The sequence below is a fragment of the Neopsephotus bourkii genome, unplaced genomic scaffold (genome assembly GCF_033783945.1).
Source record: "Neopsephotus bourkii isolate Nb327-2 ecotype Australia unplaced genomic scaffold, CSIRO-AGI_Nbou_v1 NB_107, whole genome shotgun sequence".
NCBI lineage: Eukaryota > Metazoa > Chordata > Aves > Psittaciformes > Psittacidae > Neopsephotus > Neopsephotus bourkii.
This window is the reverse complement of record NW_026900624.1, coordinates 14,515,644-14,540,012: the sequence shown is the minus strand read 5'-3', so window position 1 is coordinate 14,540,012 and position 24,369 is coordinate 14,515,644. Positions and strand designations below refer to the sequence as shown.

The 24,369-nt window shown below is 44.7% G+C and overlaps 2 protein-coding genes and 1 non-coding gene across 6 annotated transcripts; 1 reads left to right on the top strand and 2 right to left on the bottom strand.

Moving 5' to 3' along the window:
- Nucleotides 1–1,071: 1,071 nt before the first annotated feature.
- Nucleotides 1,072–5,147, bottom strand: RRP7A (ribosomal RNA processing 7 homolog A). The gene is made up of 7 exons (XM_061362655.1): nucleotides 4,411–5,147; nucleotides 4,185–4,327; nucleotides 3,848–3,973; nucleotides 3,462–3,585; nucleotides 2,718–2,815; nucleotides 2,119–2,317; nucleotides 1,072–1,640 (listed from the first exon to the last, which is right to left on the bottom strand). The coding sequence occupies exons 1-7, from the start codon at nucleotides 4,460–4,462 to the stop codon at nucleotides 1,555–1,557; spliced, it is 828 nt and encodes a 275-aa protein (XP_061218639.1). The 5' UTR covers nucleotides 4,463–5,147; the 3' UTR covers nucleotides 1,072–1,554.
- A 1,411-nt stretch (nucleotides 5,148–6,558) lies between these two features.
- On the bottom strand, nucleotides 6,559–22,345 carry POLDIP3 (DNA polymerase delta interacting protein 3). Of its 4 annotated transcripts, none has more exons than XM_061362561.1 (9): nucleotides 22,190–22,345; nucleotides 17,823–18,210; nucleotides 15,339–15,416; nucleotides 13,479–13,574; nucleotides 11,441–11,623; nucleotides 10,452–10,529; nucleotides 9,782–9,911; nucleotides 8,834–8,900; nucleotides 6,559–8,573 (listed from the first exon to the last, which is right to left on the bottom strand). In XM_061362561.1, exons 1-9 carry the CDS (start codon nucleotides 22,246–22,248, stop codon nucleotides 8,399–8,401), a joined length of 1,254 nt encoding a protein of 417 aa, XP_061218545.1. In that variant the 5' UTR covers nucleotides 22,249–22,345; the 3' UTR covers nucleotides 6,559–8,398. The 4 variants fall into 4 exon arrangements, with proteins under 4 accessions (XP_061218545.1, XP_061218552.1, XP_061218569.1 ...); XM_061362568.1 differs by having other exon boundaries at nucleotides 15,339–15,413; XM_061362585.1 differs by lacking the exon at nucleotides 11,441–11,623.
- A 256-nt stretch (nucleotides 22,346–22,601) lies between these two features.
- On the top strand, nucleotides 22,602–22,750 carry LOC133218394 (U12 minor spliceosomal RNA). The gene has a single exon (XR_009727141.1). It is a non-coding gene; the product is annotated as a U12 minor spliceosomal RNA (small nuclear RNA).
- Nucleotides 22,751–24,369: the final 1,619 nt, after the last annotated feature.

Below are 24,369 nucleotides of genomic sequence, written 5' to 3'. Positions count from 1 at the left end.
AACAGGAAAGTATTCTGCTTTTCTGCTTACTTCCATGGATGCCTGAGCTCAAAGGACCTTCATGTCTCCCTTCGACTGTGAGACCTGTAGAAAAAAGTCAGTTTTAAAGAACAGCTTAAATAAGAGCTCACCTGAGCACAGAAGGCCATTTTAATGAACTCCTAGGGAATGAGTCACTAATCCTCTATCTGAAGCAGCAGGGAGAATTACTAATAATGTAAAAGTTGGCAGAGATTATTTCTGTCCTTCTAAATAAAGATTAATTTCCTAATGTTAACCCTGTCTTCTTGACTCTAGAGGAGAATCCTTTCTTTTGGGATGTTTGCCCAAGCAGCTAAAACACTGATCTTGGAAGCAGTGATTTTTACATGCAGTCTGCTTTAGTTGAGGCACAATTAGGATCCATCTGCCTTCTAGTTAAATTGATGCAAAAAGCCAACTGAAGCAAGCAGGCCTGGCAGTCTCCCTATGCAATGGAAGCTGCATTGGCAGTGGGTTTTCCAGGGGAGGGTGAATGCATTTTAACCCACCTCAGTGGAAATTCCCAGTATTTCCACCTCACATTCATGGCTATACCCATATGGAGGCTGTAGAGTGACAACGGGCCCTTTCTGGTCACAGTGCACAGGGGTGGGCCATCGTTAAGTCCAAAGCTGCACAAAGGTTCTGTGGGCAGTGCAAAAGCACTGCCCCACAGCTGGATGTGCCTGTTGCCATCCTTATCTCCCTCCTACTGTCTGACAACAGGTTAAGAGAAAACAGGCCATGAAGAGTCTGGTTGCTCCCTCCAAAGGCAGGCTGCCAGCTCACCTCGTTCTACTGACAGTGCTGAACATCAGAAGCTCCCAGAGCCTGGGCTAGATAAGGCTGTAGGGGTCCACTCACAGCCATAAGACTGAGCACCTCAGCAGCTGACTGAAAGGAAAACACTGAGGGAAGGGGGAGGACTCTGTACCAAACCACCTTCCTTGTGACAACAGGTCTGGGAACTTCCCAGATGGGCTTTCCCAAAGGTCACTTCCCTTCATTTCTAACTCACCCCCAGATAAAATGTGCAAAGGAGCACCAGCATACAAGCCATGACTTTTATTGCCACCCCAGCATACCAGAAGCTCCAGGTCTCCCCATGCAGACCAAAGGGGAGAGAGAGGCATCCCCACATTTTGAGAACATAGCAGCAGTTCATTTACAGTTCTTCAGACATTCCTGCCCCTAAAGAGGCTGTGCTGGGTCAATCCCAGCTCTCACCAAGCTACAAGAGGGCCTTGGGCAGCAGGGAAATACAAGTTGTCACAGGAAAGGCCTCAGCTCCTTGGCCTGAGCACCCTGGGAAGTGATGCCACAGGGCCAAATGATGGCCAAGAGAGCAGAATTCCATTGCAAGAAAAAGAAACTCCTCCTTCAGTGACAGTTGCTGGGATCTCCCGTTTCAGATCCAAGGGCAGGGACAATCTGAAGATGCCTCAGTTCCCTGAAATCCTTTGTGATATGGAGTCATCAGGCATCTCTCCCGCCCTCTCCAGCCCGGGCACCCCAGGAATAGCTCAGCACAGCTTAGTATGGCCGAAACTTGCGCTGGGCTCGCATCAGCGCGATCCTCTGCTTGTCCTCCTCAAATTTCTTCCTCAACTGGGCGATGTCTAAGAGACAGAAAGAGAACAGGTCACATGGGAACAGCAGATCTCCCTCCCCTGGGGAGCTTCACTTCCACATGCCAGGAAGGGCGTAATCCTCACACACACTTCCCAGAGCAGGTACTTTTGCGCCTGGGCTAAGTGCCAAGCTGGGGCTCTGGAGCTCCTCTCTGGCAGTGCTGCAGCTCCCTCTTGGGGAAGGAAATGACTAGTGTTCCCTTTGAATTGCTGCTTTTGTGCAGGCTGAAGAGACATCTATTGGAAAGCCAGGATCTGTGCACTCTCCCACAAAATACTGCAGCAGCCCTTTCTAGAAGAGATGGTGGCAAGAGGCCCCAAGAGCTGGCGAGGCTATCTGCACAACCACGCAGCACTGTTCACCTGCAGCTGGATACAGGTGGTGGACTCTCCACTGACAGACAAATGACCATGATGCAAGGGACAAGAGCCACAGGGAGGGGGCAGAGAAGGCTCGGACACTCACGTTCTCTCTTGGTCTCACGATGCTGCCAGGCATAGAAGTTGAGCAGCTCTTTGCGGGCCCTTTTCCGTTTCTCCTTCTCCAGCAGGCGCAGGTTGGCCGCCTCTGTCCGGGGCAGACCAGGCTTCCGGCCCCTCCGTGTTACCTTCACCCAGCCCTCCTCATCCGGAACACCCTCCTCCCTGGCTGCTTTGGCTTCTTCCTGTAAAGACAAGAGGGTGGGACAGCTTAGTGCAGATGCGCTGACAGCCAACCTGATGCACAGCTCCCCGACAAAGCTACAGCTCCTGCTTCTGCACAAGATTTGAATGCAGGCATGGAACTAAGAACAGGCATTCAACTATCAGTCAGAACACTGTACACAAGCCAGGACCCAGTTTATTTGTGGATATGTATTGTAAGGCCTGGATGGAAGGGTCAGGTGTTGTGGACCAAACTAGGAGCTAACTGCCCACCAGCAACTGGGAGTAAAACAACCCTGCCGACCAGCATGTTTCCCACCACCCTTTTCACTGAGACCAGGACATTGAGAGATCTTCTCTCTTCCTTTCCTCTCCCCAAATAAACTGCTTAGCTGGGTCCCCTCCCCAGCCTGGCCTCACCTCTTTTATCTTTTTGTCATAGTCTTGCATGTAGGCATCCACCTCAGCCTTCAGCTCCTCCTGATCCACAACTGAGGCTGCATAGCTGGCGATCCACTCTGAGGAAGAGGGCAGAAGTCAGCCATAGCCTCTGCTAGAATCAAGCCCTGGTTTGATGCCTTTGGGCAGCTCTAGAGAGAACTGCGGTGGGGAAGGAGATGCTCTTCCCATTCTGTTCAGCCTCCCCACACCACAGCTCAACCAACTTGTGGCCCAGGCCATAACCAGAAAGTGACAGGAAGAGCTTGCAACTTTCCTGAGCAGGAGCAGGCTAGCATTAAGTCCAAGAGGTGCAACACTGAGGGCTGCATTCCTGTCAAGGGGTGACACCTGAAGTGCTGTCACCCTGACACACATCAGGGTGTCAGCACTCAATAACAGGTGCCTGTTATTGAGTCGGATTCTGTTTTGAGTGTAAGACACTGAGAGTTTATCTGAATTTATGCAGTACTGAAAAGATGTTGGAAAAAACTGCCCTTCCGTTACACCAAGCAACTCCCTTCTCCCATATGGTCACAGGACCAGACTACAACATGACTACAAGATTGTGAATAATAAAAGCAGGGCAGTGAATTACTCGACACCTTCCAGCTCAGTACAAAATGGTGAGAATTAATCTGGGACACGCAGGGTAGGATTCAGCAAGGAATAAGCATAGTTCTTCCCCAGCACTAGCTAGCAGGAAGATAGCCAGGGCTGACTTACTCCTAACACCAGTTTTCACGGGGTGACTCTCTGTTGAGATCAGCAAGGGACCTTCCTGCGACAGAGCCTTGGCTGCCTGGACGCCAGCTGGTTTCTTGAAAACCACGTATGCCACTTGAAATCCCTGAAAGTAGAAGACATCTATGGCAGTCAAGATACACCACAGAAACTGGTGACGCTGAACAGAGCTGCACTACAAATATAATAAAAATCAAACTTCAAGTTGCAGCGGGACAGCAAAAAGAGATAATGCAAACTTTAAGTAATCACATCACCCAGTGCCCCCAAATGGTTTCCCATGTCTCACGTTTCAAGTAGTACCCTCCAGTGCTTGTGATCTTTCCCCATTCTAAGCATCAGGATTCCCCTTCCCCACCGGGCTTTACCGTTACAGCTTTGCAGTTGAAGAACTTGGAGTTCAGTTTCCCTTTTTTCTCCCCGGGCCCTGGTTTGTCACACATGTCCACAGACTGGACATGCCCGCAGCGGCTGAACAGCCTGGACAGAGAGCCCTTGATATGGAGAACGAGAGAAAAGAAGTGCTACAGAAAAGCAGAGGCAATTTCTCTCCCCACTGTCTCAGGGCTGCCCGGCATGGCCCAGCCCCTCAGCCCACCCCCCGACGCACGCCACGGCCCCGGGCTCATGAGGCTATGCCCGCAGCCTTCAGTCCCCCCCACCGGTAAGCCGCCCCTCGCCCCTCCCGGCGCCAGCCTCACTCACCGGTGTGCAGTACGGGGGCACGTTGAGGACGAAGAGGGTGCGGTGAGGGGGGTGCGCGGTGCCGGCGCCTTCCCGCAGCTGGTGCTCCTTTACCAACAAATAGTGAGGACAGCGCTGCCGCTCCCCGAACTTCACCGCCAGAGCTGCGAACGACGCACCGGTTAAAGACCCCGCTGCCGTCCGGGCCCCGCTCCCGCTCCCTCCCTGTTACCCCGGGCCCTCTCACCCGTGTAGCCTGCCGGCGCCTCTCCCACCACACGTTCCACGGCGGCCGCCATCTTAGCTCGGCGGGAAGCGGCGTGGCGCGGGGGCCGTCGGGAGTTGTAGTTCCCCGCGGCGGCGCGGGGCTGCTAATGGCTGCGGGGGGACCCTCAGCGCTGAGGGACCCGACCTCGGCGCCAAGGTGGAGTTTAACCAGCAAGTTTCCCCATCCAGAGCATCACCCGCTGTAAGAAAAGCTTGTTACACACCAGCATTTAGTGTAACGGTTCTGAAAACGAGGACCTGAACTGCATAAAACAGGCACTGTGCTTAATCATACAAAGGCAAATAAAGGAAACTTAAATATACATAAAACATTCAAAGATAATTGTAAAAACAACTGTTTTTAAAGACTTGTTAATCAGAAAAAAAAAAGATTAAAAGATTACATTTACAGAGAAACTTGTATTTATGACTGAATGGAAGACAAGACCACTCCAAAAATAATGAAACCGAAGGAAGACAATGGACAATAAAGCAAGCAATTGTACGGACAGTTGGCTCAACCAAATATCTAAGTTAATGAGTATTATCAGTAGAAACAGTACATGCAAAACCCATGAAAATATACCAAACTTGCAAATTGTGGCATCACTTCACAAGTCATCATGTCTTTCAAAAAGCAAAGGAAAAAAGAAATGCTATTGTCAATTACCTACCACATGTCCTGGCCAAGCATACCGAATTAGTGCCAGGAATCAGTGTTTCTTTCACCTCTGAGCTTGTAATCTCTAAGAGGCCAGAAAGGAAGTGAACAAAAGTATATCAAGGGGAGATTTAGAATAGACATTAAGACATCATTATTACCCTGATGGTGATAAGGCACTGGCAGAGGTTGCCCAGAGAAGCTGTGGCTGCCCCATCCCTGGCAGTGTTCAAGGCCAGGTTGGACGGGGCTTGGAGCAACCTGCTCTAGTGGAAGGTGTCCCTGCCCATGGCAGGCGGCTGGAACTGGATGAGCTTTAAGGTCCCTTCTAACCCATACTGTTGGGTTTGATTCTACAATAACTGTGCTGCATGAGGGCATATGTGCCCAGAGGCAAGGTCAGAAGGTGGTAGGTAACCTCAGTGGAATGCAGACAGCAAGGAGAAACTGCGGAGCTGCGAGGTCAGCTCCCTGAAGTAGGAATGGCTGGCTACTCTTCTTTCAATGCCTAGCAAAAGATGCCACACCATGAAGTATTAGAAAACTAAGATAACTTTAGAGAGTGGACTCAGAACAGAACAGCAATGCACACCAAGACATTGCTGCAAGACAAATGGTGGAGTACTGTTTAAACAATCACTTTGTTCACCAATTATAAAATAAAAACACTCCCATAAGTCACAGAGCTAGAGAATAGAGCAATTCTTCAAAAGGATTATGTTAATATCATGATTTCTGACAGATAATCTAACACAATGCACCATTTTAACAGCAAGCTAGAGATCTTGCTATTTGACTTTTGAAATTGATATGAATCTATTAATAAAGAAAAAAAAAAAGCTTGAATGCCTCTTTCAGAAGAGACAAGGTACAGAATCATAGAAAGGTTTGGATTGGAAGGGACCTCAAAGACCAGCTAGTTCCAACCCCTTGCCATGGGCAGGGACAACTTGCACTACACCAGGTTGCTTAAAGCCCCATCCAACCTGACCTTTTTCTTCTAATCAAGTGGCCCTTTGCACTGAGGAAGTCAGTTAATCCCTCCCTTGAGGTGAGGCCTGCAGTCACAATACATATCTCCACACCTTTTTATCCAGCCAATAAGGAAAGTACCCTATTGCATTTAGAACAGGTACCCTGCATTTGACAGCTGTATTATTTTTTACTAAAATAATTTTCTTAATTACTAGGCTGTCAATAACAAAGGCCATTTTCTTTTCTGTGATAATGGAATTTAAACTAGGTGGGGACACAAATTTCTCCCACTTAGTAGCAAGAATCAGGAACTAATTTCAATAATCCAAATTAAAAAGCATATAAGGATCAATTCTCTCATCCATATACTCCTCTTGCTCTTCATTACATTACCAGTTTTAAAGTTTCTATATTGATATATAAGCACACTTGACTGGAACTCCACCTATTTTCAGTTGCTTCGCAGCATCTAAAAAGGCTTAGAATCCACTCTCTGTATAACAAACGTTTATTCAGAAACAGGTAATACATTATTTTCTCCAACCCCTAATGTTTCCTCCCCCTCCCCCATTTGATTTTCATTTTCTTAATTAAAACACAAGTGTTTGATGGGCAATCTAAAAAAGGAGAACCATGGCTGTCTGAGGTACCCTCCCCTACAAACATCTGTTGTTCACATGAAGCACCATAGCAATAATGGTGTTGGTGGCTTCCAAACCAAAGAGAGTACTCTTTGGAAAAAAAAAAGACAAGTCCTGCCAAGTCCTCAGTTATTTCAATGGCTAAAAGTGATACAGTGAGATAAAGGAATGATTTGCATGAGCTAGATAAGTGCAAAGAGTTAATACAGAACGAGAAAGCAAAAGAAACATAGGATTGATTGCAAGAAATGAAATCCGGACCTACAATGGTTACAGAGGTCACTGAAGCTCAGCAGAGCTGAAGAGAATGGATTGACCTCCCAGCTAGAAGGATCAAGTTCAAACCCCAACTGCGTCCTGGAAGTGGCTCTCAGCTTTCCTCTCTTACAATACAATTTGAACAAATACAAACGAATGGAGCTACTGGGACTTCAAACATCCACGGCAATTACGCTGTAATAACAAAAGGAAGTGTTGGAAGTGCCACCTAGTGGCCTGCGGCTCCCCACAGATGCTCACTGGCCCAGGGTACACCCTCGCTGCTCTGCATGGGATTTGCTTAAGGCTCTTCTCCCTTGTGTTCCTTAGACTGCTACCTGCTTTTCTCTTCAAAAATGCTCTCTGAAGTCATGAAGTGCTGCAAGCATCCTCCAAATTCAGGCATGTGAGCCCACACAGCTGCCAAACATTGCTCAAATGACATCTCCCAAAGTGAGTTCTCAGGTGCAGGAAAAGACTGCTTCCTATGTTTTAGCATCTGAAAATGGCCCCAGCTCCTCCTTTTTTATAGGAGATTGGGTAAGTTAGAAAGCAAGGGAAGGGGGAAAAAAAATAAAATCAAATCACAACCCTGCATCAGCAGGAGGATGTAATACAGTCTAATGGGAATGAAACACTTGGACTTCTAGCTCTGAACACAGGATTGATTCTTATTTTTCAGTCCAGAAAAGAGCAACTGACCCTGACCCTACAGGACTAATATGTTCATTGTACAAACGCCAGCCTTTCCCCACTCCCCACCTTGCTGTAGATGTAAACCCCCCTTCCAGTAGGGGCAACAGGTATAGGACTTGTGCATGTCTCTGCCTTATGCCTCTGTTGGCTGCTATACACAGTAGGAGGCTGAGTTTTTCACACTTCGCAGTTACAGCTGCTGATCAGAAAAATGACCAACAGCCAGAATCAAGTAGTATGCCACCAAAAGCATGTCAAAGATGCAAAACAGTGCTTCCTGTACAGAGCCATATCTGACTTTGTACCCAGTGCAGCCATTTCAGACATAATGTGGTACTCTTGCTTGCTGATAACCAAGGGGATACACCTTCTAGTTAAAGGTCAGTCAGAAGAAAAGAGAAGGAGATCACCACTCCTTCCCTCAAAGTCTATGTGCACTTTTAATGGCCACTAGGGGCTTTGGAGTAAAGGATGGAGTTACATGGTATATGCTTGGTAATTCAGTATTGGCAGAAAGGGGAGGTTATTTTTTGGGGAAAAAAAAATAAAATCATGGAAGAAAACTCCAACTATGAAAACAGAAAGCACACACACAAGAGGGAACACTATTGTACAGTAAGGTAGTGATCATAGAAAACAAAAAATGTCAAGGCAGGCAAATGCAAGTAACATCTGCACTCCTGCACTTTTCTTTCCCCAACATAATGGGTTTCCAGTCCACTTCTTGCTCCCCCTTCTCAGAGTTTGATTTTGAATTCTGTGGGCTGCACAGAGGCAGAGACCCCTGAAGATTTGAAGAGTGCCTTCAAGATCGTGTCAGGGTCCACTTCAGCTGGGGGATTTGAGGAGGCGCTTGCACTTGACCGGCGTGGTTCCCCTTCCTTCTTTACTGAAGGGGTATCGCTCAATCGGCTGGAGGATAAAAATAAAAAATAATAATAATTAAAAAAAACCCCAAACAATATCCAGTATCAGAGACAAAGGTTTTAAAGGGCTGGGAACACTACAGAGTCAAGCTGTATTTCCCTCAGCTCTAACACAGAGTGGCACAGAGAGGAGAAGGAAAATATTAATGAGACAATAACTTGCCAACAGTTTTCCTCCCCTCAGGTTCCTCTTAAAACAGAGCCTGCAAATGCGTTTGGTTCTTCCCCCACCCAGCGGACACTTACAGCAGTATAGGCTGGTCTGAGGTGATCACATTCCCATTCATATGAAGATTGCATTTCATTGGTTGACCTAAAGAAAAATATAATCAAAAAAGTAATCAGAATTGTGGTAGGGCAATATCACACAATATCACAATCAGAAATACCACACAACAGGGAAAGCAAGAGTTTCACATGCTGGGAAAATGTCAGAAAGAAAAGCTAATACATCTTTTATTGCAAAATCACAGCAACAGAAAAGCCACCGAAATACTCAGGACAATGTGAACAATCACACTAATTAAGAAGTCATGTATTAGGTACAAACCCTTTAGTACAAGGGTTTTGTACCTAGTATGTGGGAGACATAAGAGGATTTCCCATTCTCAGCTGCCTAGTCCTCATCTGATGATCGCAACATATCACTCGTCTAGAGAAAGAAGCAGCACCTATTTCCAGCTAAAAATTAAAAGCTAATTTCAGTCTATATTTAGATTGGAGGTGAATCCAGATTAAAAATCCCATTGTTCAAAGTTTATGGAGAAGCCAGTACTAATTGTTTTACAAGTCAAATTCAATATGGCTCTGGTGACACCTTGAGACTTCTGAAAATACTAGTTTTACTTGTACTTTGCAAACAGCTATCTGTAAGCAGGTAAAGCCTTTGTAAGGACTATCTAACTCTAGCAAATGAATTAGAAGCAAAAGAAATTTCATTTGGAAATTAGACTAATGAACTCCAGGAACCTGCCTCTACCTTTGAGCATTCTCTTTCTAGGAAAATCTTTTTGTTTTACTTAAACTGTGTATATATTTAGCTGGTTGCACAAGTGTATTACATTACTTAGCTCAAACTGATTTACTGGCATTTCCTCTCTCTTGATAGCATCCGAGATGCTTTTAAACTCTCCACTGAGGTGGCAAAAGTTGTTGATTTATCTATCTTAAATGCAACTCTGGCCTTGAACTTACCGTCTAAGCACCTGTTGTTGTATTTCTTATATGCTGTGATAGCATCTTCTTTCTTCACAAATACTACCTCAGCCACTCCAGGGTGCACCAGACGGGCTCGTTTCAGGGCACCACACACACAGAATAACTCCTGAGGGCAGAGAGTTAGTCATGACCACAGGTCACACCAAAGGCACCACTCTGACCAAAGACACTGAGTAAGAAAGGCTTAGTTTCCTAACTGCACCACCCATCATGCTGAGTAAACACATAGCAGAATCTTGATGCTTGTCTGTGTTTGCTATAGTATGAGTACTTTGAATTAGTAATACAGGTTGCACAAGCAGAAAAGTTCAAGGCCAGTACTCTATACTGTTTATCACACATGAAGATCAGGCTTATTCTCAGCCTGCTGAGAATGGAAGTGCCTAGATAATTTGGATGAGGGCAAGGAGAACACCAAGCATCATTTGGGGGAATTCTAGTGATATCAGAATTTTGTCCCATCTTAAGCACTGACTTAAGAACAAAACCCAAACTGATCAGGAACCTTCAAAGGTTTTGCAAGGAAAGCAAACCCACGTAATACTCCTCTTCACTACATTCACCACAGACCAACCAACTTATCAAAAGAAGTAGGATAAGGGAAGAAGCGTCACTCATCCACAGTTTGGCAGTAAGCAACACTCACAACAATGTCTTCCTCTGTGACTCGAGGATGCAGATTGTTAACTGTCATCTTGGTACCTTCCAAAGGACTGAACGCCAGCTGTCAACACAAACAAATGCATCCCATAAAGAGGGCAGCAGGCAGGACAGCAGAGAAAGCATTACCAAAAAAGTCACTAAAGGGATGTCTGCGAAAGTCTGTACACACCCAAAGGGGAGAGGTACAGCTAGTAATGGGAAGTACCAATGGTCACAAAAGCCCAGCTCATCTGATGGCGATAAAGAAGCCCCTTTTCCATGTTAATTTCTCTCTGAAGTAACTTTTCTCTTTCATTCCCAAGTATAACACTTAACTTAATCCACATACATATGCCCACACTTTTAAGCCCATGTCTGCTTCACTCTGCATCAGCCAGCAATCCCCCAAACATGGTATGCTGAACTCAACATGCCTGGGAACACCTGGTGGGTTACCTGTACCCAACATCTGGCAGTTTTGCAAAGCAGTTCCAGCCAGATTGTTTACAAATTGCCTGAGAAGTCTCATGAGTACAGAAAGAAGCTGTATTTGAAAGAATTCTGTTTCTTCTTGCTAACAGGAGTGGACAGAAGACAATATACCTACTAGTGTTCCAACACTACTCCTAGGGACATGGAAGCCACCAAGGAGTGTCCAAACAACTGGCCCCTCCCTGTAACATGGATTCCTCCAGGACCATGAGCTCTCTCATGCTAGAGAGAAAAGTTGAGAGAAGCAAGATGTGCTATCTGAGAATTCCCAGTTTCCCAATAAACTTTGATGAAAAGAATATTTAGATAAATTTCAAATTCCTGGGACATGGGTTGTAGTTATCAAAATAAGCTTGATGGAGTCCCAGAATTACTAGTGGAAGGCAGGCAGAAATAAGCTACTCATATGACAAACAAACAGCAAGTTTCGTATCATAGAATCATAGATCCAGATGTTTCACAGACTTCTATAAAGAGCATCTCACACTTCTCTAAGCTCACCTCAATGGGTGCTGGTTCTTTTGGAGGCTCTTCTTTTGTCACCAAGGTCCGGGACATGTTTGCCAATGCCTTTGTTCGCATAGGAGAGGGAGGTGCAGGCAGAGCTGTATATGTATCATTCTGGACCACTTTAGTCAGGGGAACAGTCTTGGACAGAGAGAATTTATTGCCACTCAGCCCAGTCTGAGGAAGAAGGAAAGTATCTCTGAGAGCTGCAGGCTACAAAAGTCATCCCTCTCTTTGAGGCACCAACAGCAGGAGAATATTATTAGCATGCACTAAGAACTGCAAGTCCTTTCCAGTGTCAAAACCACTACAGTGCTTGAGAGTTTCAGCTTTGAAACAGAAATCAACTCAAGTTTCTGGACATGAGCATATAAAAGTATGTTTATTCCTGAAAACCACTTCCCTCACTTAACAAGCACTTTTTACTTTCATATTCTTTTTAAATGAACTTTACCAGTGTGATCTGAATTTGAAAAGCTCCTTTTATGCAGAGATTTTCAACTACTTTACAAAGTGTTCACAAAAACTGCTCATTAACAATAAGACTGAGCTGTACAAAGACCTAGTACAAAGAGCAATATTTCAGAAGCATGGAGTGTAACCTTTCTAGTTGAAACTACCAGAGTTTAAAAAGCCAGACTAAAAATCATGTTTGGTAGCTGCTATGAACACTGGAGAGAACACATTTACTCCTGCAAAACCTAAAAAAGCAGACAACCCATAAGGCTGTTTTTTAAGGCTCTCAAATGCCAGGAGGTGTATTCTGAGTACCCACATGAGAAAAAAGAAAATGGCATAATCACTTCACTAGACTGCCTGTGTGATGGTAAAGCCACATGAATTCACTTTTTTCAGAACCACAGAATAATTTAGGGTAAATGTATGTCCAATCCTCATGTCTGAAGCAGGGCTAACTTCAAAGACATATCAGGTTAGCTCAGTACACCCTACTTTGTCCAGTTAAACACTGAATATCTGGGAATGGCAATTTCACAATCTCTTTGGGTCCTTGTGCCAGATGCTGATCAATATTCTGAGAATTGCACGACTTTCTGTGCCCCCTCTCCACCTTATTTTTCCTGCTGCAACACATTTGTTGCTTTGTCTTCTCCCTGTTCACTCCCAAAAAGGACCTGGCTTTTGTCTTTTCTATGACCTAACAGGCAGTGAGAGTGGAGAGATCTCAGTACAGCCTTCTCAGTCTAAAGAGACACTGCTCTCACCCTCTCACACATGTGCTGCAGCCCTCTGATGATTCCGTTATACTGTTTTCAGTTTGCCCGTGTCTGTTTTGTATCACAGAGCCCCAAAATAGGCACAGAACTCCAGGTGCATTCCCAAAACACCAAACAGATGGGAATAATTATCTTCCTTGACTTGCTGGCTATGATCATACTAACACACAATCTACAGCTGGCCTTTGATGCTGGAAGGATACACTGCTAACTCATTCCTCGTATACCACTCAGCAGGACCCCCAGGCTCTTTCCTACAAAAGCTGCTTTCTAACCAGTCAGTTCTCAGCTTAAGCTGCAGAGGGCTATGCCATCTCAAGAGCAGGACGTCGCATTTGTCCGTGTTGAAACTCCACCTTCTCCAGAGCATTGGCACTCCCCAGCAAACTGCCAACTAAGATTTTGCATGGCAATAGATTTCCTGCCTTGATGTCCAGTCTCTAGAAGCAGCAGAAAGCTTTCCTTTCTTGCCTGCTTAAACAATAACAAGATAGGCTCAAAACCCTTCTCCAATAGGAAGAAAGTCAAGAACTAACATGCAGCAACCTGCCAGCAAGTAAGAAAGCACATTCTGGCTGCAAAAGGCCTATAAAATCAGTTAGCCTAAAAGGAATTGGTCCTAAAAAAATAACACTTAGAATCATTGGCACAAAGAGAAGGGTGGGGCAAAGAGCAAATAGTTCAGGAGAAAGCATCGTTTACATACTTTAAAAGAACATAAGCCCTGTAAAGCTACAGCATGTGTGTTCACCCAATGTGAGCATGGCATGGTGGGGACTGTTCAGATAATCTCTTACCGTGTTGTGCAGGAAACTGTTTGTTGTGGTGATTTTCATCTGTTTGCTAGCAAGGGGAGAGACAGTTTCATCATCTTCTTCCATGTCATAGAGACCCTGAAAAGAAGCAAGTTAATATTTTATGAGCAGGTAGATTTATAAGCAGTTTGCTCCTGTCTTCAGCCTTCGTCAGGTAATGAACATGACTACACTGGACTTTAGTTCTGCCCTTGCAGGCCAGAGGCACAAAAGCTGAAGGTATTCAAGCCCATTTCAAAACATCAGTGTAAAAACTACCCAACTTCTTTTCCAAAAATGCTGTAATAAAGCTGTACTGAAACATGTATGTTTTTTTCCAAATCTCTAGAACTCATCAGGACTGCTGAAGACACATTCATGGAATAAAACCTCAGTGTCTCACTTTCTAGCACTCTGCTACCTTTAAAGCTGAGGCCTGTGCATCTGATTGGGGTTTTGTTTGTTTGTTTTTAAATTAAGCAGATGACTCCCAAATACATCCGAACCAAATGTTCCTTTTGAGTAGTCTGCTTTCCACAACACAGCACATATGTGTTTGGCACTAGAAAACACCACACTAGGAGCTTTACTGAATGAATAATGAATTTCCCAGTTCAACTTAATGCTCATAGCCCTGCCTTATAATCTTGACATAAGCTCCTACACAAATAATTTTTTCATGGACTTTAAGTAATGCTAAGAAAAAAATTACAAACATGTGGCACTGCCCAGAAAAGAAGAAGTCACAATTCAAAACAGCTTCCCATTAATTCAGTAGAAAGGTAAATAAAAATGAAGAGATTAGCAATGCAAGCTTGCAAAATACGTGGGTTTTCATAGTCAGCAAGGTTCTGGTTTACAATCGGGAAAGTTGTTCCAGTCACAGAAATGCTATGAAGGAAAAAACCCCAAAAGTGATGGCAGAACAGAGGAGAACTGCACAGAAAACCCCTGAAAAATACTAGCTGTCACGACAATGGACTTGAGTTTGAAATGGATGAAATGGATTCAAAGCTTATAGTGATGAGGTCAAAATAATGAAGGCACTTCCTTAAGTGACAGCACCTGGGACAGGTGAGGGAAGCAGGTCAGAAGTAACATACACATAAATGAGGCAAAAAAAACCCAGCCCAGGACACAATGTTGGAATACTGACATTCACAGTATTTCATGTAATACTTCATGTATGCACACACACAAAACAAGTAATAAAACTGAATATTTCCTCCCTGAAAGCACCCAAGGTGGTCAGGTGTTTGAATGGCCTGCGGCTGTGACAAAGATCTTTACAATAGATCACAGAAGAGACAACACAAATTCTAGGGTCTTCCTCAGAGTCTGCTTGGCGAGGGATATGGCAACTTTGAAATCTCATCAGAGTACCAGTTAACATCACTCACTGTCAGGTTCCCAGCAGGGACCCACAGTGGGGATTGCAGAAAGGTTATACCCTCTCCCACCTCACTGTAGAACACTTGACCATGTACAATCATATCCATTCTCTGAAGAGACTGGCAGGATGCTGAACCAAAACAACCAACAGCTGGATCTGAAGTAGTGTCACTGAGAAATTTACAGAAAGACATCAGAGCTAAAGGTCACACTCTCTAGAGAAAACATTAGCACACAGAGATAAAAACTGGGAATACCTACTTCATATAACATATAAGGATTCAAGATTAATTAGACTAAATGAAAAATTCAATTACCACAGCAGTGTCTTAAGCACGCAAGAATAGGGAGCTAAGCTGTTAGAGATCTTCCACTTTTCTATTTAAAGTTTTCTTTGCATGTTCCAATGTTCATGAACACCCTCCTCCCCCCTTCAAAAGGTAACAAAGAGCACTGAGCAAGGGCACACACCTGTTTGTGTGTATGGTTGTTCACCACATTGATCCTCATTCCTGCTGGATGAGAGTGTACAGGAACTGGAGCCTTCTGCTACAGTTAGAGAGAAAGAACCAAAGCATTAAACATTAGAGTCCACCAGATCCTCCTTTCAGATGAAAGCTGTTAGCTGATACCCTGAGACCACTTAAATGAAACTCGCTCTCCTGCTCTTGAAACATATTACCACAAAATGCTATAGATAATGTCTGTTTGCTGTAATGTGTTAGATATGAGATAGCTTTGCTTGACTGAAGAAATTAAGACCTAAGGCCACATAGGGAAACTGATTCAAATTACTTGAGTTTTAGTCCAAGATTAGTGGGAAAGGGACAGTACCCTGCCAGCACTGACTAGATTTACATTTCTGCCAACATGAAAACAGGAATGGGGAAAATCTTTCATGCTAGAAGGAACCAGATACCTATTTCCATCAAACTCAACAAGTTGGGACACAACACAGTTTAGTTCAGCTCTATTTCAAGGGAGTAGTATATACTGCTTTTTCACACTAGAGCTGGAATAAGCTCTATTGCTTGTAGTGGAATAAAATGATGCACAGGGTAGTGTAGCTGACATTTATGTGGCCTGTTCTCCCAAGAAACAGGGAAACCACAAAAGAAGTAGTCAGGGAATGCAGCTGTACTATTCACCAACTGTAATTAAGCAACATCTCTCCCCAGAAAAGCCCTTTTAGTTTTTGAAACAGCTGGAAGCTTTCCATTACAGAAAATAATGGTTCTTCTTCCAAAAACACTCCATACAGGCAGTAAAATCTTCAGATCTGCATTTTCTTTAGACTGTAACTTATACCACAGCAGCCTCATGTTTCAATTTGCTAATCAATTCAGAAACAAGGGTACCTGTCCTATAAAAACACAAGCAGAGTTATGGAAATTCTTTAGCTTTCTAAGGCTTTTTTCCTTCCTTTACAAGAAACGAGACCACAATACCATCAGAGCTGTGTGCTGCGTGTCAGATGAAAATACTTTAGTTTGATTCTGCTCCAACATTCAGGAAGAGAGAAGGGCCATGAGAAATTCGGAATTTTAGTATAGATCCTAAAACCAAAAATAGTTAATTTCTCACATGCATGGTTTTGTCCACAGTCTTAATCACTGTTGTACTCTACAATATTTTTTCTTGCATGACGTTATCTAACAAACAGAAAGTACCACAGGTCAAATCAAATAATATATATAAAAAAACAAACAAAAAACCCAAGCAGGTTAGAGGAAACTGCTACTGTACCAAGTCTCTGGAAACTATTATAACTCCCAGAAACTTCATAGAAAATGTTCAACTCCTAATGGCTGATGGTGGTGATTTGGCTTAGAAGCACATTAATTACCTTCCTAATTAAATTACTACTGAACAGACTGCTCTATTGCTCTATGATTAGCCCTTCTTATTGCTACAAGAGTCCTTTCTCTTTCTTAGGTCATCCTGGCAGTAAATTTAGCCTGAAATTCCACCTACAAATTTCCTAGGCTAATTTACAGAAGAAACGTGTTTAATACTCTTGAGCAAAACTCACAGCTGAACAGAAGGTGGACTCATCTAGGATTCAAATCAATGAGAACAGATTTTCTAGGTATGTGGAAGCCAAGGGGGAGGAGGAACATGAAATAGGTAGGCTAGGAACTTCAGTTACATGCTTGTAGAGGTGAGGAACAAAACCACTCCTCAAACCACAATCCTGACAGTCTGGAAACTTCTCTTTTGACTCTACCCACAGTACCTAATACACACACAGCTCAACAGCAGTTGTTTCTCAGAGACATTTGCCAAGAATCCTGCACACACAGCAAACTGAAATTAGAAAACTGTCGAAGGAAATCAGCAGGTTAGGGTGAGCAAGTGATTATATTGCGATTGAAATAAAACTGGAGCCTCAGCAGGAGCGCATCATGTAATCAGGCAACTCTCTGGAAGCAAGTGCCTTCCTGAAAACCAGACAAGTAGAAACATGAGATATTGTGGAAGGACCCACTGAATTTTACATCTTCTTAGACACAAACATAGCTCTGTATTCTAAATTGTTACCCCACCGCTAGGATAAGCCAGTTATCTGGACAGGACAATCTACCACATCAAACTCGCAAAAAGGGGTGGTGTACGAATGACAAAAAATGCATGCATTCACTTTGATTTTAGGTAGGAAAGAGACTACATAACCATTCAGGACAGCTACTTTAATGCTTTGGTGTTCAGGAGTGTTGCTTTAATCTTTACTGGGCCCCAAATTCACATTAAATCTTAAATGACAGCGGGGGTCCTACGAAAAACTTCAAACAACTGCAAGAACACCCAGAAAGCTCTGAATACTGCCCTACAGGCTGGACTGAACTGTATCACCATCGCTTCTACTGTTAACATGTGAACACATTCATGCATTATCATTTCTACTGGACGGCTGTAGAATAACCGAGGGGCTCAGAGGTGATGTGCTTGACCTACTTGGATAGTTTTGGTGATTTTCACGGCTGGATTCGCTGTTCCCATAGTTGGGCTGATAGCAGCTGGAGTGCTCCGTTTTAAGGTGATCTTCTCTCTGGCATCCACCACTTTGGTCACCTTTTCAGTAGCAACATTTTGCTGTTTTCGGGAATTCAACATTTCTCGAGCATCCTGCACCTTCCCTTTGATTTTAAACCGAGCATCCTTTTGAACCAGTTTTTCACGGGCATCTTTAACCCCCAGTTTGTGTCGAGCATCTGTGAGACCTATCTTCTGTCGGGCATCAAATGTCCGCTGGAAGCCGACAGCTGGGGATGGTCTGTTTAAAAGATTTTGTTGGATCCCAATGCGAGATCTTACACCTCCATACACTGGCCTTGTGTTAAGCCTGAAGAGGGAAAGAGTTTCAGACATTGTAAGATGTGATACAGTATCAATAAAAGTATTTGTGTTACTGCAAACAAAAGCTCACGATTACTGCACAGAAATCCACTCAGGTTAGATGTCCAAATACAACAGCAGAGCTCCTAAGCTGGTTTATGCTGGATTTTACATTCTACATAAACAGCTAAGGAACCGATTTTCAAAATCCATCCTTAAGCTCACATTTACAATCTTCAGTAAAGGGTCTGACTTCAGCTGTGCTAACTACATACTATATTTAAACAAAATTCATCAACAGCTTAGGTACTTTAGGAAAACCTTTGAAGACAAAGGAGAACAGAAACACATTTTCTAGCTTCAGGACTGAGCAGGTCTAATAAAGCATTTTTGTAATACATTACTACATCCTGATACAAAGAAAACATGGAACTACATGTGATTTCAAGAATTCTGGGCAGCAAATTCAGGTATGTGGGAGCACAGAAGCTTGGATTTTAAGATGTATAAGCACCAGTACCAATCTCAGTTCAAAGCCACCAGTTTCAAAGTTGATTAACTACCAGCAAAAATATTTATCAGTCAAATCACTTTTAAACATCAGTGCCTTTTCTTTAACCTACTAACAGAACTACCACACTCAATGGACTTTACTTTTAAGTACATCATCATCACAATGCGGAGGACAGAAAGGTAATAGGCCACAGAAAGGACAGCAGCTGTACACAAGTATTGATAAGCAGCAGCCCATTATGTAGTGAAAGCTGAAACTAGCTTCTTGTTACGGGTTTGATTTGCTTTTTCAAAATCTCCCCTTAAAAGGAAACAGCTTGCCTAATGTTTTAACACAGCTCCTCCTTTAAGTATTCTTTAATGTTATCTTTTTCCCTTTGGGTTTCTTTATGAGAAAAGAGGGTGAAAAAAATTACAAAGTAGTAAGAGAAATTTTAAAGATAAGGTACTGAAAGAATATTCTTGCTGTTTTTTTTTTTTAATTCAGATGAGCTACAGAGGGCTACAATGTTCATCAGCTTTCTCAAACATATTATCCAGTATCATGAAGTCTAAAAGTAGGTATCTAGAATTTACTGAAACACTCAAAATGCTAACACCAGAAATTCAAATGATGCAACCTGAATTCATTATACACCTTTGTATCAGTATTTCCAGATCTAACCCCACAACCTTAACATTATGTACGGATATGTATTTTCAGTGGAGGGATCTGTAAAAAAACCCGAACAAACAAGATGAAAGACTAAACCTTCCCGTCCATCTCTTTCATTCTTGTGTCCAGAGAACTAGAGAGCTAGGACTGGAATCCCATTTTGTTACGTAGCTAAGAATCCTATGGCTGCACCCCCATGCGGCCAAAGCAAACTAGCTAGAAGAAACAGGAGTATTACTAAGACCATTTATTAAAATATATCCAGAATAATATAGAAGACTAACAATACCTATAAAGTAACAGTCACAGAGAACAAGACTTCCCTTGCAATTCTAGCTATGCATTCAGAGTGGTGCAGAAGGACTGGATGATTGGGTCTTTTTAATAAGCCTAAAGGAGGCCAAAGTAAACCAGAAATATATATATATCAGCAGTTAAACCAGAATTAATTGAAACCATTACAGACACAAACTAATAAATTTGGTTAGGAAACTAATACTGCCTTTGATGACTAGTGCTCATCCTCATAAACAGGCCTCTTCTGTAGAGAATTGCTTACCCTATAGCAGCATTAACTGCTTAGGCATTTTGTGCCACAGCACCTGAAATAAAAGGAAATCTCAAATATTTAATTTTCCAGAACTCCACTCTCTGTCTTGAATATTTTGTGAATTAGTACATTTTACAGGCAAAGATTCTTCTGCTGTTTCATCCAGACTACTGAGCAGCATAGATATGGTGATTTTAGTTTATTCAGTTTATCCAACCTTCACAAAGTCAAGTTAGCTACCTCAGAAATGCTTTGCTTTAAAGTGATGTGGTTTTAAACCCAGCTGTTAACTCAGCACCACAGAGACACTCACTCACCTCTTCCTTCCCTGCCCTCCAGGTGGGATGGGGAAAAGAACTGAATGAGTTCAGCTGAAGTAAGAACAGTCCAATAACTAACGTATAATATAAAACTACTACTACTAATAATAATAATGATAACGGGAATAACAGGAGAGAATATAAAAAGTGAAAGGGGAAAAATTGAGTACAAGTGCTGCACAATACAATTCCTTACCACCCACTGACCAACACCCAGTCTGATCTGACCAGTGATTTGGGCTTTTCAGGTCACTCCCCCCGTTTCTGTACTGGGCATGACATGCTGCGATATGGAATACCCCCTCTGGCTAGTTTGGGTGAGGTGTCCTATCTCTGCTCCTTCCCAGCTTCTTGTGCCCCTTTTCAATAGCAGAGCATGGGAAACTGCAAAGTCCTTGATCAGGGTAAGTGCTACTGGGCAACTGTAAAACATTTAACATAAAACAGTAAAATACTGGTGTGTTATCAGCATTGTTCTCAGACTGAAGCCAAAGCAGCACTGGACCAGCTACTAGGAAGGAGAAAAAGAACAGTTACGGCTGAACCTAAGACAAGTGAACTGAATATGACAAACACAGCACAAAAAGTATTACAGTGCTGCAGAGGGACTATTGTTCAGCAAATAAAAGCAGGAAGAATTCCTGGAAGAAATAAGAGTTAAGGAGGGATTTGAGAAAGGATCTAGTGGGTGCCTGGCATATTAAGCCACATAAGACTGTTCCAAATATGCAGGATAACATGAATGGAAGTGCAAAGCCAAGGCCTTGTGTAGACTAGGATTTAAAAGTGAACATTTTGCTAGCGTATGTCAGCAGATAACTTTTAAAATACTAGATATGTTAAGTGGAGACATTCAGAGTTAAAAATCTAGTATTTCCCAATGACCCCTAAATAAAACAAATTTTAACACCCCACTCCTCCAACAACAAACTAAGAAAAAAAGGAGCATGCTATGCTAACACAGACAGGTAGAAATCCATGGACAAGATCTTCAGAAGCATCAAGAGACTACAGCAAAATGGAAGATGAAAAGCTATTAAAGGAGAAGCCAGGTAAGAACTGCCACCAGCTGCACTAGACTAAATGGCCCAGCCTACACCAGAGACATCTGCTGTACAAGGAAAGAATGTAATCTTGTAGCTAACATGTAACACACTCGACATCCACCCAAGCATTTGAAACAATCTGTCAGAGCACCATTAACTCTGCTACAGTTTCCAAGGGCCAGGCAGCAATCCTCACGGAGCCACTGCAGCCTGAAGCCTCGCCTCTGACGATCTGGATCAGCTTTGCTACAGTTACGGCTCCCCGTGGCACAACTCCACCTCCCACGGCCATCCCACAATGCACCGTGCCGCTGCTCAACGAGCCGCGCAGGGAGCTGTGGGGGGATCGGGCACCCCCAGGGCACTGCATGGCAGAGAGCTCCCGCTGCAGATACAGGGCGGCTCGACGCCGAGAGGGATGGGGGGCTGCTGATACCGTCTTGGGGGACACCACTGGGTTAATCAGCGGGGAGAAGCAGGAGGCAGTGGGGAAGGCGCAGGTCTGAGGTACCAGTGAAGCAATGGCCTGTGCCAGAAATCTAAAGCGCAACGAGAAGAAGCCGAGAACGGAGCGGAGAGGCAGCGGCTGGGCCGGGCCTGCCCTGCCGGGGCCGAAGCCCACGGGGCAGAGCCAAGCACAGGGGGTAAGGTGTAGGCACAGACCCCAGCCCCAGTCCACTCCAGCCCCAGCCCTGAGCGACGGCCGCCACCGCCAATCTGCACCGGAGGCACGGTCCCGCAGAACAACGCCTAAGCCAATGGGAAGGGGAGAGCGAGGTATATGGCTGGGCCGCGCTGAGGCAGGCTGCGACCCATAGCCTCTAGAACGAAATGACAGAAGGAAGAGCAAAAGAACCACCGGCGGCCTCCGGTCCCGGGTCGCTGCCTTCCCGGCCGCTTACCTCCCTTTCATGGTTACACCGCGCTTCCGTATCAGCTCGTCCAGAGACAAGTCAGCCATCTTGTCGCGGGACCCAACGATAAGACGCAGCGAGCCAGACCCGGACGTGACATCACACCGCTTCCACTCCTCGCCCCGCCTCCAGAAGTAACGCAGACCTCGCCCAAGCGGGGCGTGTGTCCCAGAACCCCCCGCGGCGCCCAGGACCTTCATTTGCATACGTTACGGTGTGTCCTGACCCGGTTCTGACCGCGGCAGCGGGTATGAGACTTAAAAGGGAAACGGAACCGGGAAGAATAGTCAAGATAACAGAAACTCAGTATATATACGGTAGAATGTTGTGCAGACTTCCTCGCCCTGACCACGAGAGATAACACGTAGGGTTCTGCTGTCGGGGCGGGGGAACCGTCTTTATGCCTTAAACTTATGAGTAAGGAAAATAACGACTCGGGGTGACGCCCGGGTCCTCACTGCGAATGTGAGAGGAATTTTTGCGCGGGTACAGGTCGCCCCTGGGTGCCCCGCTTACTTCGCGGGATGCCCGGGTGCCGTGATCTGCCCGTCCCTTTTGCAAGCCGCGTTACAATGACAGACGCGCGGCTGCTGCCGCCTGACCCGCCCTTGCTCCTCCGGGTCCCGTCTCTGCAGGGCGGCTGAGGGTGGGGTGTGTGCTGCAACGCCCTCCTACTGCTGCACGTGTCCGCGGGAGGCCATGCGTTTCGTACGGGCCGTAGGTGGGAGCGCTGGCGCTGGATGACAGCAGGCTGATCAAAAACAAACTTCAGCGGGAAGGAGGAGCCGCCTTCTCGCGCAGGCGTGGCTGGGGCCGAGCTTTTCCACTCCCGTCCAGCATTACTTTCCCCCTCTCCTGTCCTGACTGCCCGGGTCCGGCGTCTGCGCCTGTAGGGTGGTGGCTCTGGGGTTCATCCAGGCTCTCAGTGCTTTTGGGCCTCTCTCTGAGCGCCCTTTGCAGCACGGTGTACCCCAGGGACCTGCCGCGCCGGCTTTCTTGCCGTCGTTAGAAAACGTCAGATGAGATACTAAGTTCTTCCCTGTGAGGGTGCTGAGGGCCTAGCACAGGTTGCCCAGAGATGCCCCATCCCTAGCAATGCTCAAGGCCAGATTGGATGGGGCTTGGAGCAACCTGCTCTAGCGGAAGGTGTCCCTGCCTGTGGCAGGGGGTTGGAAGTGGATGAGCTTTAAGGTCCCTTCCAACCCAAACCAGTCTGGGATTCTGTGACGATTGGAAGTCACATTGCCAAAGTTTTGCTTCTGCCCACTGTGATAAACACACAAATGTACTGGCTTTCGAAAATCATAGGTGTTGCTATGTGGATATAACTGTATGAGTTCGCAAAGCTCGCTAAAGACACAGGATTAGACAATAAGTTGAAAATGGCCAGAACTCTTGAGCAAAGTGGAGTCACAGCAAAAAAATTGTAAAGGTAAAAGAAATGGGGGGTGGGGAGGGGCTTGATATAACAAAAGCCAGTGCCTGGAAAGCACAGGGTTAAAGTACTTTTAGCCTAACTTAGGTCAAAGATAAAGAATAATGTTTGTGTTGTAAGTCTTTGGAATTTAGTGGCCCCACTAAACATGAATAAATTGCTTCACACCATCCTTCTACTTATCAGTCAGTTTAGAGACAGTGCCTCCCAAACATCTACTAGCTTTGGATACTCCTTGTCTGCCCATCCTACAATAAGTTTTGCAGGAAGGACACACTGTTCTAAATCTTTGCCAGCTATCAGAAGAATTACAGATATAGCTGGTTTCAGCTAGTTGTGTGATTACTGGGGCATCCAACTGTGCCAAAGGTGAAAAGTACACCGAGAGGAAGACTGCTTACTTCATCTTGAAGACCCCTCCTCACATGAGGAAGACTGCTTACTTCATCCTCAAGACCACTGCCCACAATCACCGGAGAGCAGTGCGCAGACACCAAGAGGAAGAGACTTATGATGATAAGTTCCTGGAGATAGTTATAGTATTCCCTGCCTATACGTGGGAATTATGAATATGTATGTGACTAACGCAGTAGTGAAAGTATATAAACCTGTAAGAAATACTAATCAGTGCACCTCTGGCTACAGTCACTTGCCCAGCGCTGTTGCTTTTGCATTATTGACTTTGTCCCTCAATAAAACCCTGTTATCTCTATTAGAGGAAGGAGCTCGTATT